The 14,736-nt window shown below is 39.3% G+C and overlaps 1 protein-coding gene across 1 annotated transcript in view; it reads right to left on the reverse strand.

The window, feature by feature from the left end:
* The window catches only part of vax2 (ventral anterior homeobox 2), a 30,500-nt gene that overhangs the window by 12,112 nt on the left and 3,652 nt on the right, over window positions 1-14,736 (reverse strand). The window contains exon 2 of the mRNA XM_005807233.2: window positions 12,816-13,003. Within this exon, the coding sequence (XP_005807290.2) occupies window positions 12,816-13,003 (188 nt within the window). The remainder of the gene's footprint in view (window positions 1-12,815; window positions 13,004-14,736) is intronic.

Here is a 14,736-nt window from a genome sequence, read left to right on the forward strand (position 1 = left end):
CTCTGGTAGGACACGAGCAAGGCTGAAGTTTTTGCCTTGGACTATCGCCCCCTCATGAACAAGACGGATGGAGCCAAGCGCATGTCCGTCCTGAAAGAAGAGGCTGAAAACGACGTGGGGGTGGGACGGAGGTTCACCTCCTACCTGGACAAGGACCCTAAACATTCAGCCAGAGGTTTAGATCAGAGCATACGGTCACAGTCCTGAACTAAATCCATATACTGCGTGACTTGAAAATAACTCTCCATCAAGCCAGTTTGACTGACTTTGAACTATTTGATCACATAAAATCCTACTGAACTACATCAAAGTTTGTGGTTTTAATGTGAAAAAGTTCAAGCGGTGTGAAAACTGCAAGGAGATGCAATCAATGGAAATATGGCACTGGATTGAACGCACTTTAATCTGAAAACTACAATTTTACTGGATTAAATCAGCCTGGACTGAATCAAATTTAGATCTATAATCTTGGATATAAATCTGTTCTGTCTTGTAAAATTACTTGAGATAATACTTGGTGATATTTGGCGCCGTATCAATGAAATTAAATGTAATTTGACTGAACGCTGTTCACGTACTTTCTACCTTTGCGATATTTTCTTCCTCCCTGACTGCATTGTGAAGCGACTTGGATCATTAGTTATCTCACAGTTTGTTTCTTGGAGTTTAAACCGGGATTTAAATCTCATCATATTGGAGTGCATTTGGGATTTCTGCCATTGTTGGGCCAAATTTGTTGCAGCCCATCATAATATCAGAAGGGAATGACCGAGTGCTGTGTGATCTTGTTTGTGGAATCTTGGAATGTGAATCTACGGTATTACATCAGCGCTGTGATTACAAAACTGCGCTCCGCTGGCTTTGACGTCAGCTGCTTGTGAGGCTCGCCGTCACCTCGGCGCTGCTTCCTGTAAACACGTCTGTCTTTGACGGACATCAACGTTCCTCTTTCCTGAGCTGATACGTATTTGTTTTCTCCAGCCTGACGTCAACTTAAAATAATGTCTACATATATATATTTTTACTATGTCATCGCTGTCGCCGGCGTCATCGCGCTCTCACTGACCTCCAGACCTCAGAGCTGCTCCGGTCATGGTTCAGCTGGGGGTTAACCCCGTCTTACTGAATGGCTGGTAGATATGGCTGACTAATCCTCCTTAGTGCAAAAGCACTTGGGAGTGTTATGAAGCCCATCTCTCTCTCTCTCTCTCTTTCACCTTCTCTCTTTTCTCATCCCTCTTTCCTCGTCTTTCTGCTCCTCCCATGTCCCACTCTCTGTGGATTGTCCACTCCCCACGTGGCTCAGGCCCCTCGGTGCCAGCCCGCTCATTTGCCAAAAACACAGTTAAGCATCTGGATGCCGTCCAATGAGATTTACTTTCACGTCGCCCTGCAGTCGTTTCCATTTCCAGGGAAAATGCAGGAAACGCAGCCCCACACGTCATCAGTCCCCCAATCTCAGATTTTCATCTTTTTAGGAAATTTGTTTGACTCTGTGGGAAAAGTAAAAACAAAGAAGCGTCGAATAACAGCACGCTGTGTTCTTGTGTTTTAGATCTGAGAATGATTATTTGTGATAGTCGTGATGCTTCTGCGTTTATTTGTTTTACCAAAGGACTGGGATTCATTACAGACTCATTATGGAGGGGAAATTATTTTTAACGTTTTACTTCCGTCAAGTTCAAATATATTGTACCTCCACAAAGAGGCCCATTATTCTTCAAAATGGGAAAGACAGGAGGACATACCATTCAAAGCCAGGACAAACCAGGCTGAGTGAAGGTCTACTCTCCCTCTAAACATGAAAGTTAAGAGAGGGGAAAAAGAGATTAAGAAATGTTGGAGAACTCAAGCAGAAAGTGGCATATTGAAGAAACCATAAAACTTAGTAAGTAATTTCTACCTGCTAACCAACTGTACCTTACGCCCTACCATCACAGATATCAAAAATGTGTAGTTTTTCAAACTACAACAACTCTGTGTGTTTTAAAATGAGACAATGAGAATGAGCTTTTAGCAAAAAGCATTTCAGACAAAAAAAGATGAATATCGTTGTGGCCGTTTCTGTTGAATTTCTGTAAATCGTACATTCTGTCGATGTAGTTTTTCTTTGGGCCGTTAAAATATACTTCAGTTAGCTTATAGCCAAAATCTGTAACCATTTTTTAAAATACATTTGGAATTGTTTAAATTACTTTGATAACTTTTAGACCCTCCCATTAATTTAAGTGAGAACCCACCGTGGGAGGATGTCCTTCTGTTTGGCAAATGTCCGGTGTGATGGTGGGATGTTTTTGTAAAATGATTTGTTTGTTTTTTTACCACTTTTTGAACTTGAAACGTCAGATTAAGTTAACTTTCGTTTTCAACTAAGTTTATGTTTTTGCAATAAATAAAGTATATGTATTTTTTCAAACAAGTGCGTGCAAGAATCAAATTACCAGTTGCCATCCACGGCCTTTATTGGAAATTGTTGGATTTGGAAATTAGAAGGCCGCAACAAATGAATATCTTGAATAAAAAAATAATGTCCATTGTCTTTCAAAGGCCCCATTAGCTTACCTAAAAGCTTATGTAATTGCACTAAGCGATAATTTTTTTTTTTAAATAGAAAACTTTCTCTGTCTTTATTTAGGTTTTAACAATTACATTGCACAAACTATTTATACTTCTGAGAAAACAAATCTTTAAAACTGTCTCATAATTCTGACAAACTGCATATTTCCACTGGAATTCTGACAATTAATCTTTAGCTTCAAGTCTTTGAAGTTAGAAAATCATCTTTCATCTGGACTCCAAAACATTAATATTAGAAAAATATGAGTGAAATTAAAAGATTACTTCAAACTGAAATCAGCTAAAGTTATCAATACATTTGGGTCTAACTATGTCAATAAACACTGTGTATTTGCTCTTATTATGTAGATTATATACAAAAATGTTTAAAAAAATAAAATAAGAAAAGAAAAAGGGTAGCTATGCCAGGCACAGAGCACAGGAACAAATTTCCAGACTTGAGAAAAAATTATTAATTTGATTGCTGTGCAACATGAGCCAAGATTAGATTGACTGAACAACGTCGAGTTCAAATTTCAGTCAAGCCTAAAGATTTCTGAGAGCTGCGGGAGAGTCATTATATTTAGCTGTGAGCTCCACGTCCAGAAAAGTAAACAACGTGTTTGCAGCGGCAGTCCGGTCAGATGGAGCTGAAAGGCCTGCACAGTCAAGCCTCCTCAATATTTCAAAATAAAATACTGTCTGCTGAGCTGACTGCAGAAATCATTAATCACCGCTAGATCACCTGAATTGTGTTTTGTAAATTCCTCTGCAGGTGTTTCCGTTCACCCACAAAACATGAGGTCAGACTTTGGGGTGTACCTGGGGGTGGACGTTTGTGGGGGGGGTTGTGGGGGTGTGTGTGGAGGTGTGTGTGTGTGTGGGTGTGTGTGTGTGTGTGTGTGTGTGTGTGTAGGGGTGTGTGTGTGTGTGTGTGTGTGTGTAAACCCCCGTATCTAATTTTACTGATTCCTTATTTCCACATCAGAAGAAAGATTACACGTTGTTCCATATGCGTGGAAAATTACACCACCCTGGCTCCTTTAAGAGAGGCTGATGAAGCCAGGCGACTCAGTCATTAAGGACGGACTCGGCTACGACTTAATTGCTATTATGTTTTCTCTGATTATCTAATCAACTGATTAGATAATCAGCGCCTCTGAGGTTTGTTTCTGACCATCATCGAGTCAGTCCAAAGTTCCTGTTTCCGCACACAATGCCGCGCGGCGTCACGTCCAGCGACCAAACGCACAAAGGCACCGAGTGTCCCTCCGTCTCTCCGTCCGTCTGTCTGACACACTCCCTTCCTGTTTCTTTCTCCTCTCCAAGTGTCAGCGGACAGTCCCCGCTCTGTGCAGCCGCCTGCCCCCCACATCTGCGCGCCTTTGCACCGCTGTTGGGTCCCCTGTGCGCCAGACAAGTGGCCAGACATCGTCTGTCTGGGCTGACATGGTGGACAATGCTCACAATGAGGCCTTTCACACTTAGAAGACACATATCTCATCTTCCCTTGGGCGTCGTGTTGCAGAACACGGAGACGGCTGTGATACTGTGAATAAATCTTTGTAGCTAATAGTATATTGTATAAATGAAAGAATTATTGGTGATATTAATGTGTAAAAATTAATAAATCTTTGTAACTAATAAGTGAGCCCCTCAAAGCTATGAGTTCGACCTCCGGGAGGTTTGGATTTGGGTTTGCAGAGTTTATTCCACTTCCAGGCAAAGGTGGGCGGTATTTATACATATATATATATATATATATAAATATATATATATATATAAAGCTATTCCCTTTTTATTCCCTTTTTTATGTAACTGTAAAGCTGTGACTGAACAAATACTGCTCTTGAATAACATTTCCATTTGTAACATGTTTCCTTTGGACACCAGTCACATAAAAAAGTATCACTCAGCTGAAAACACTAACTGCATTCAATCACGCTTTCAATATTTTGTTGATGCTCTTACTGAACAAACAAGAGAGAAAATATTCAAGTTAACAAACTTGACAGTATGGACAAGTTTGGGCTGATTAATTGAAATGTATCGTTACAACAGTGAATCAAAATTCTTATCGTGGTAAGACATTTATCACGATAAATGATACGATAAATCAGTCGTTAGATAGATTAACTTTAATGTCATCATACCTACACGGCCAGGCAATCAAATTTTGCTGGCAGCAATGTTATTATTATCGCTGAAACATTTACTGGTTTTAACGCTTATGCTGATGAGATATCCAACTGATATTGCCGTTTTACAATAAACTAACCACATAACAGAAACTGATATGCTGAGTAAATTAAACGTAGATGTATTTTGGACTTTTGAACTGGGAAAAGGGTAATTTTTCTGGAGACGTTTTAGATTTCACTACACGCAAAAGGAAACAGCACAAGACGTCTTCTAGCAATCTAAAAATGTAACGTTTAGTCTTCAGTATGATCTGGATTGGTTGTCCAATTTATTACTTTCTCAGATTTCTGTGACTACTTGAACTGTGAAAAAGGTTTGCTTTCACTTTGTAATGCAGTCCAATTAATATCCTGCTAAATTAGCGTCTAAATACAGCAGATTGTATTTAGACTCTAATTAATCCATGTAATAGTATTTATAAGACTGGATTCACTCCTGTTCTACTACCATTGGCCTGTAAAATCAGTTTTCACATATTTCTACCCCATTTGACAAAACTACCTTTAAGACCAACAACACTGACATATCATTATAACCCTGTAACCCGCCCACCTGCTACAGATCCGGTTCTGTTCGCTACCAGGACAGATAAAAGGCTCTGACTAATCAGTTCTCCTAGAAATGCTGGGGCCGTTCTGAGAAAATCTTATGCAGCTCATGCGCAGATCATAGGAGGGTCTGTTAAATTTAGAGGGCTTATAAACCCTGAGGCTCGTAGCCTGGCGGTATTTTCTCAGAAAGGGTAAAGGCTCACAAAACGCAAAGGCTGGAGAAAATACCACAGCTTGTTCTTATGGTAGGACTGGAGGGAAATCTTCTAAATGATCCCTCCTTTTTAGGAAAGGAGATAAACTTCCTAATAGATCATATAAAAGTCAAATCAGATTTTTTTGGGATGTACATGAGTGATTGGGTTGATAATAACAGAGATGTTGTCTGGCTGACTTATTGTTTGTGATACCTGCAGTTGTGGCTAGAAAGGATAATTATATGGATGGACAACAAAAACATATCCTGGACAAAGTGGCATCATAGATTTTAGCTTATACAGCTAGTTTTGTTTGGATAAGTGGATGTGGGTGTGTGTGGGGGCGTGTGTGTGTGCGTGGGGGTGGGTGTGTGTGCGTGTGTGTGTGGGTGTGTGTTTTTAAAATAACTCTTCAACACAGCCAAAACCAGCTCACAAAGCTTTAGAGATGAGGCGGCGCCGACCTCGAGCTCTTTGGGCTGCAGAACACTGAGATTTCATTCCACAAAGGTCAAACGGCAGCGTTTTCATTTCTAGGCTTGTCCTAGAAAGGATTTCTGGCTCTGCGGCTCTTTTATTCGCACCGCCTCGCACACTGTTCACGGCTCTTAAGCGTTTTCTCATTTTGCCACGTTGGAACCATAAACTTTGGTGTACTCTGTTGGGATTTGATGTTCTGGTCCGACACAAAGTAATGCAAAGCTGTGACGTGGAAACGGATTAAATGAAATACGAGGTTTTCAAATGTTTTTCATCTGACATAAAAATTTCCCAGAGCCACATTTTCCAATGTTAGCTTGGCGGGGCCGGACAGAGAGCAATCCGAACATCCGTTTCCAGATCCTGCCAAAGATTCTTTCTTGGATTTATGTCCAGACTTTGACTAGTCCAGTATAGCGCAGGAATTTGTTTTGCTCTAAACTCTTCCACCTGAAGCTCTGCCTGCCTGTGAAAATCCCTCCTTGTTTTCTGGTTTCAGCTTCAGACTCAAGTCTTCTGCAACCTCCAAACAAATATATCCCCGCAGCATGACGCTGCCACCACCACATTTCACAAGAGACTCAAAGTCTCCCACTCGAGTTGCTGATCTCTGCAGAGCTACCACGACTCTCGATTAACTTTAAAACTTCTCCTGTTTTTACTTTCCTATAAATCACACAAAATACAGTTTTAGCTGTAAAAGATTTACGTTTAAGATACAGCGGTTATGTAAATGTTATTAAAAAAAGAAAACTTTACCACGGACTGGGAAGCTTGGTTAACCACATTCAGGTTCAGCTAAATGTTCCTTTGTCAGGCTTTTTTTGTTGGGTGATTTCAGTAGCTCTGTGAGCTAACAAAGGCTACCCACCGGCTGCATTTATATCCACTGGCTGCATTTAAGACAAGTTTGACCTCACTGAGCGCCAGCGCAGCACAGACGTCTTCACAACAGCAGAAATGTGTCGGATGAAAGTCCCTCCTTGAAAGCCGTCAAAAGAGGAAAGAGAAACACAATCGTTCCCAGGTTTGCTCCGTCAGCTTTACATTAAACATTAAAGATGATTCAACGAGCGCGGCGGCTGCGGCTTTCTGCAGGATGAAGGCTGTTCAGACGTTCCCTCCGGCAGACAATTAATTCAATGGCTTTTCTCAGTTCAAACAGACCGACGACCTGCAGGCCCTTGAACTATTCCATATGTCGTGTTACAACCACAACTTTACTCCATTTCATTTGGATTTTTATGTGATAGACCAATATAAAGTGGTATATAAAAATGATCTGGATGGAAAATGATACACGTTTTCTTTTTTTTAAAGCTTTAACAAGAAAAAGTGCGGCACGTTAATTGTGTCCCCTCCACAACTTGTTTAAACAGAACTTGTTCTGACTTTTTAACGTTGTTTTTGTCTCGCCACTCTTGCTGAAAGGCCTGATTTGTGGAGAGCACAACCGTTTGTTTTAATTTCCCACCCGAGTTGTGGCTCAACTGCAGCTCCTCTCTAACAGAACTCTTAGGTCTTCACAGGGTGTGTGCTGAAATTAAACTAAACTAAGCTGGACTCTGTTGATTTAGTAATGCAACATTGATCAAATGTAAAGTTAAAAAAAAAAAACAGCACAAGAGTGGTGAAAACTTCTGCAAGGAACTGCATGAACATCAGGAAACCCCAAAAAAAAAAAACCCCAAGCTTTTTCCTCAAAGTTGAGGAGCATTCAAAGTAAAGAACAGTATGTTTTAATTCACATCTTCAGAGGAAACTTTAAGAACCTCTTGAGATGACCCCGAAAAATACGACTTGACCCCCGCTACTCCTCTGAAGCTGCTGGAGACAGGCCTTCACAATAAGAGCAGCGATCTGGGCTCGTTTCTCAGGGAAACGGCAACGCGGTGACCGAGCTGCAGACTCTGTGGCTGTGTGTCCGCAGCTCCCCTCCTCCGCCCGGCTGTGTTACCCTGGAGCGGGGAGCCACCTGCCGGGACGAAGGGAGAGCTCCGGGCCGGTCCAACATGACGCCGCGACGCAGGCTTTTACTCCCGCGTGCAGGCCGGGGCTTGCCCCACTTCCTGTGTCCGCGCGGCGCTAAGTCTTCACAATTAAAGTGGCGTGTTTAAAAATGAATTTAAAAACAAAGAAATCAGTGGGTTTTTTCCAGACAGAAGCTGGAGTCATAATGCTAATCTGAAACGATATTAATGAGCTGCCGTTCTGTAGAAAAATGATCAAAAGTTGACACAAAAAAATAAATCATTTTAATTATAAGGAATAAATGCGACCTCAAAGCTAAAAATGCCTCAAAAGGGGAAAAAAAGTTTATTTCTAGTAACTCTGGAATAAGAGAGAAAAATAATGTAGTAAAAAAGAATAATATAAAGACTTGAATGATTAAGTTCTAACGACCAAAAGGCCTTCTGTTAATTCTTGTTTCACAAATAATCACATAAAATATATATTTCTTGAATAAAGTTATGTGAACATTTGAAAAATATATATAGAGAGAATTTTTCTGTTGTTTCGTAGAAAACTTTTTTTTCTCTACTTGCGCCAGGTCGCCGCTTTATGACCACACACACGCAAACACTTACTTTAAAGCAGAAACGTTTCCAAACGCCAGCTTTTACTTTGAAAATAACAAAACTGCTACGATTAATAAAAATATAAAGGAAAATACGAGAAGTAATCGAAAGTTTAATACGTTATGGAATGTAAGATTGAGTGTAATTTTTAAAGTTTTGACAGATTTTTTTTGTCTGCATTCTGTCATTCATTTGTCCTTTTTTTTTTTAATCCTGCACTGATTTGCGGTGAGTCACTTTTTGATATGTGGAAAAATATTTGCAAAATTTGCTTACGTTTTTGCTTGCTTTTATAAATAAAGTATTTTTGCTCGTTTAGAATTGAGCTGGTGCTGAATGTGTTCCGGTTCGCTTCTTAATGCAGTGCAAAACGCGCAAAAGCTACAAAAAATGACGCACAGGACGCGGCCTTGGGTTGCAATATTCAGAGAAGTCACGTGGATTCGCGCGTCTTTAAAAAAAAAATATCTTATTTTTTCTGTCAGTTTTGTTTTTCTTTTTTTATCTGCTATTCTGTTCGGGAATGTTTCTAAGTTTATTTCTAAAGCCTGAGTGCTGAAAACTGGATCAAAGGAACTAATTGATGTAAAATCAGAGGCAATAAAACTATTTTATATTTTTTTATTATTGTCATTTTGATGTTAAATAACAAAGCGTATTAGGTTTTAGTGTAAAAGAATAAACTTCGTGGCTGCCTGGACACATTTATATAAAGTTTTGTATAATTTTGGCTATCGGTGCCAAATGTTTCCCACTGAGTATTTTGGGAGAACCTTAATTTTTATTTTTTTATTATTTGTTTAAATTGCTGAATATCTGTTGGCTATGGTGAGGATTGAAGTTAATGATGGCATTCATTACAACAACAAAAAATGTATACGTAATTGTTATAAATAGATATTAAACTGCTGAAATAAATGTTCTTGGAAGAGCATTTATGTTTTCAAGCAACAGAGGAAGAATGTTAGACGAAGGAAAGGCCCGATGGTAACAAGATGCTCCAACTGCTTGGAAGGAAAACATGAAGGAACCAAGAAAAATAGAGAAGGTTTGCTCATGAAGAGATTACAGGAGACGGCCACCTGCATCCAAAAATCCACAATAAAAAGTTCAGAACATTTCAAAAAATAAAGATCCAAACTCAGAAGTCAGGTCAAAATTTCTCATTTAACCCTAAATGTGAATAAGTTATTCCAAAAAAAGAGTTAAGAAAAAAACTCAAAACTTGTAATTTGGTTTATAAAGAAGCGTTAAAGTCATTCATTTTACATATTGAGTTATTTTTTGTTTGTTTTGTTTTTCATGCATTTGGAGCACAGTGATCACAGACTGCTGAGTCAGGAAAAGCACGTTTATATTTAAAATATGGTTATTAATACATTAGATAGATAGGTAGATAGATAGATAGATAGATAGATAGATAGATAGATAGATAGATAGATAGATAGATAGATAGATAGATAGATAGATAGATAGATAGATAGATAGATAGATAGATAGATAGATAGATAGATAGATAGATAGATAGATAGATAGATAGATAGATAGATAGATAGATAGATAGATAGATAGATAGATAGATGTAACTTTAAAAGCTCTTTCTTCCTCTTTTGCATGATTAGCCTTAAGCGGATGAACCATTTGCTTAAAAACCTTCCCAAACTGCGGTGCGTCATAATGAGAGAGCAGAAATGCTCTTGATGCCAACTAAAAGCCTTTTCCATCCTTCCTAAAAGGTGCTTCAAGGCAGGTAATAAATGTTATGGCGCACTGGTGCTTTTTAATGATTTAGAGTTTGTTCGCACTTGAAGGCCATTGGAGGCATTTTGGAGAAAGTTTCATTCATTCAGCCTTTCTCCTCCTCCTCCTCCTCCTCCTCTTCTTCCTCCTCTTCCTCCTCCGCAGCAGCAGGAAGCTGAGGCCTTCACATTAACACCCCCGGAGTCACCACTAATGAGGGCCTCAGCGGCTGCCCTAGGCTCCCACACCCCCACACACACCCCCACACACACACCTTCTTTCCATGCACGACAAAGTCTGTTGTTGTTGTTTCTGCATGTGACGGCGGTCTTACTGCCACAAGTGGTGGTGCGTGAAGTTCCTGCGTGCTTTTCAGCAGCAACAAGTCTTTTTTTCAATTTTTTTTTTTTTTTTTTTTGTAACATGCTGATAGTAGAGTGAAGAATAAGAAAAAGGGCCTGGACACTGCCACTACTCGCTGAAACTGAAATGAAACACATTTGAAGCCCTTTCCCTCTTCTGCTTCACTACATGTTGTTTGGCTTTGAAACGTCACATCAGCAGCTGTGTTCCTTCTGCAGCTGCGGCGCATTTTCATAAAAATGCTGTCGTTACCGACACCCTGGTCTAATGGGTGAAAGGCTCAGCAGTGGCTTCTAGCTTCTTCTAGTATAATTTGGCTCAAATGTTAACTTTTGAAAAAGACAACGTGACGAAAACTAAACTTTAGCTATAAAAATAACAGTTCAGCCCGTGATAACATGTCTCTCGTGATAATATAAGTTGTAAAATGTAACTCTAAAATGTGACTAACATTCAGTGAGGCCCCTTCCCAAGAAAACTTTGTTTGTTTTTTTTTAAATACATGCATTTATAGTTTTTGCCAACCCAAACGGGGCTTCAATGAATCTGTGATCAGAGTGGAAAAGCTCAGTCCAGGTTTTGACCTCAGGAATAGGGATATGAATTCACATACATGTACGATTTGAATGGTTTATGACGACATTTAGTCCAGAAAACTGTTTAATTCAGAGCTGCTTTGGAAATTTGAGAAATATATAAACGTTAGCTTTAAAAGCCAAGTGCACAGATATATTTCCCTGCAGTACTTATACTGTGCACAACACAGATCCTCAGCCCTCTTAACTGAGTGAATTTGTCATTATGGGGCAGAAAACCTTCTCAGGGTGCCTCTGATAAATGTCATCTTTATTTTTTTTATATCTCAGCGCCATCCCCAAACACAGTGGCGCCCTAGGCAGAGAGCCACCTTAACTTAATAAATAGCTGCAATCTAAACTCATTAATGTGCCTCCTCTGCTTTCTTGAGTTTATATTCCTAATATGCATATCAGACTCTTGACAATTTTCTATTGCTGGCCATTTTGAATGCCCCCCCCCCCCCATCCCTCTCTGTTGGCCCCGCATGCTTTTGGTCGATATTATGTTCAATTCAGTTTAATCATACGGTGTCAATTCAAAATAAATCTCATTTGAAAGCAATTTACAAGTCAAACAGGTCCAATTTGTATACATAAATGCACAATCAAGTCAATCCCGTCATGTTGTGCGGACAGATTCAAATTAAATCGCATACATCACAGCTTCAGCGCAGTCAAACTCAGCTTCGTCCCTATCAACATTTATAGAAATAAAACGTTCAACCACATTTTTAAAAAGCTAAATCGACTTTAGTTTGATTGTTGACGTTCAGCAGATTTGTCTTCTGGGTTAATTTTACACCTTCGTTTTACAGTGTTTTTAAGACTGAACAATGTTTTGTTTTTGTTGCTGCTCTTTTTTTAAATCCATGGCTCATTCCAAACATAAGAGCATTTATAAAGAACATTTATATGTATGAGGGTTTGTTTTACTTTGTCCAGAGACATAAGACGCAATAACTCGTCCATGTCCTCCATGGTAAAAGCCTCCATTGTAATGCTGATAGTGCTGAATAGGTATTTACTGTCTAATCGCCAAGGTGTCCATGGAGACAGTGCGCTTAACTCCGTCCTGTCTGAACATATGCGGAGATAAAAAAAATATTTCATTTAGGCCAGTTATGAGTAATTTTACAGTAATGTATCTTTTTTTAATTGTCCCATTCCCTTTTTTGCTCTGTGTGTTTAAAATCTTCCCAGGCCCAACCTTGTTTGAATTTCATATCTTTCTCGCCCTAAATTTGGCTGTTTTCAAGCTAACTATAAGAAGCAGCTGTGGGCGGAGCATCAAAGCCCCACCACCCCACCTCTCTCTCTTTTTCTCCATCTCTGATTGGCTGAGCAGCACATCAAAGACTCCGCACACACCTGTGAACCTTCATAGTTCAGTGTTTACCAATCAAACGCACCTGTAACCTACCCACACACTCATCGCGTCAGATTAACATTAATAGTTTCTAACCGAGTAAAACAGCTCTTCGTTTTGACGTCGTGGCCATTTTAAACGAACCGTGTCGAACTTTCGGCAGAGCTCGGAGCCAGGAAGCCGGCGCTCTTCGCTCTTCCTACCTGGGTTTCGGAGAGGTTCAGCTGCCGGGCCAGCTCCGTGCGCTCACGGCCCACCACGTACTGGCACCGCTGGAACTCCAGCTCCAGGCGGTACAGCTGCTCGGCCGTGAAGGAGGTCCGAGTGCGTTTGGGCCGGTCCAGGTCCAGGCCCTTAGGCAGGACGATCTCCCGGATGGTGCCTTTGGCGTCTGTGCAGGTGTTGGAAAAACAACAAAGAGTCGGTGTATTTCCGCGCAACGTGGTTTATGACGATGAAATCATAAGCTGCTAGTGTCTTATTATTATTATTATTATTATTATTATTATAGCCGGGAACACAAACCAACTGAGCAACAGCTCGGTGGTTTCAGGAAACAGAAATACAAACGCCTGCTAGGCTGGTGTGACTCAGGCCCATATACGGTGCCACACTGATGTAATATTTATGAGCATACACATAAAGGCATATGGCTTCAGGGCTCACAAAAGCATGAATGGGCGGCTGATTTGTATATATATATATATATATATATATATATATATATACACAAACGAACCGTGTCGTACTTATTTTGTCTTCATTACCGTGTTCCATGTTTTATTGGCAGAGTGTCATATTGGCACGTAGGTTTTACATCCGGGACTGAATTGCCCTAAAGCCCTTCGACTACTTACCCGAAAGCTTTTTTTTTTTTTTTTTTTTTTTTTTTTTTTTTTAAATAAAAATCCAAGTTTGTTTTAGATTTAATAACATTTGTCACGAGTAGTGGACACCCACGTCTCGTGCATGCCTCACGGAGACACCGCGTGAATTTATGTTCCGTGATTTGTCTTGATTTTAAAGAACGTAATTATAAAGACTTTGACTGTAACACAGCCTGACACGAACTATTCAGCAAGCTAAACACTGGAGTGCGTTTCGTACACAGCTGCATTAAAAAAAATATATATATATATATATATATATATATATATATATATGTGTGTGTGTGTGTGTGTGTGTGTGTGTGTTTACGTATTTTTTTCTGTGTTGTGCTTTAGTTGGTACAATGAATGGAATAAATAAATAAATAAATAAATGTGGTCATATAGCTACTACAGGCAAGCTGAGATCTGATTGGTTGAGAGTTTCTCTTGCTAAACGCTGCAGCAGTGAACCAGAGCCGAACAAAGCGGCCGGTTTCTGAGCTTCACTCTGATTGTTTACTGTTTTATCTGCTGTAAACAGGCGTATTATTATTGTTATTATTATTATTATTGTTATTATTATTATTACTCAACGGATTGTGCGTGAGTTACATGATGACGTCATGTCCTTGGTGTTTGGTTTATTTTTATTTTATTTTATTTTATTTTATGTTATTTAGATTTATATTTAATTATTTGATTCAATTGACGGACATTTTTGTTCCACCCTGATCTGAAATGGAAAAAAAATAAATAAATACACAAATAAATAAATAGAGAAAATAAAATAATCGTGTTAAAATGACAATTGCCTTTCTGGCAAACAATTAAATTGTGCAGGTTTTATCATTAATAATTTATTATTGATATTTATTTGAAAATCAATAAATATAGACACATATTATCTATTTGCTTGTTCTTTTTATATATATTTCTTTAGATGGACTTATTTATTTGTGAATGTTCCTGTTCATCACAGCGCTTGGACTCTCAGCAGCAGCAGCAGCGGTGGAGAAAAAAAAAACCTCCTCTTTGTTCATTCATAAAATATGCAGTCCAATAAAATATGAAGAGCGCTGAATTAAACATGAAACAGAAGCAGCTGCACGCGGAGCGAGTGTTTCTGACGGAAAGCAACCTTTAATCCGAGGAGCAAAAAGGCCCAAAATACCTGCAAACATTTATTTGTTTATTTATTTATTTATTCATTCATTTGGAGGAATGGGTGGATTTTGTGAAGCTTAAGGTAAAGTTT

This window comes from Xiphophorus maculatus, chromosome 14, assembly GCF_002775205.1.
Source record: "Xiphophorus maculatus strain JP 163 A chromosome 14, X_maculatus-5.0-male, whole genome shotgun sequence".
In the NCBI taxonomy this organism is placed as follows: Eukaryota; Metazoa; Chordata; class Actinopteri; order Cyprinodontiformes; family Poeciliidae; genus Xiphophorus; species Xiphophorus maculatus.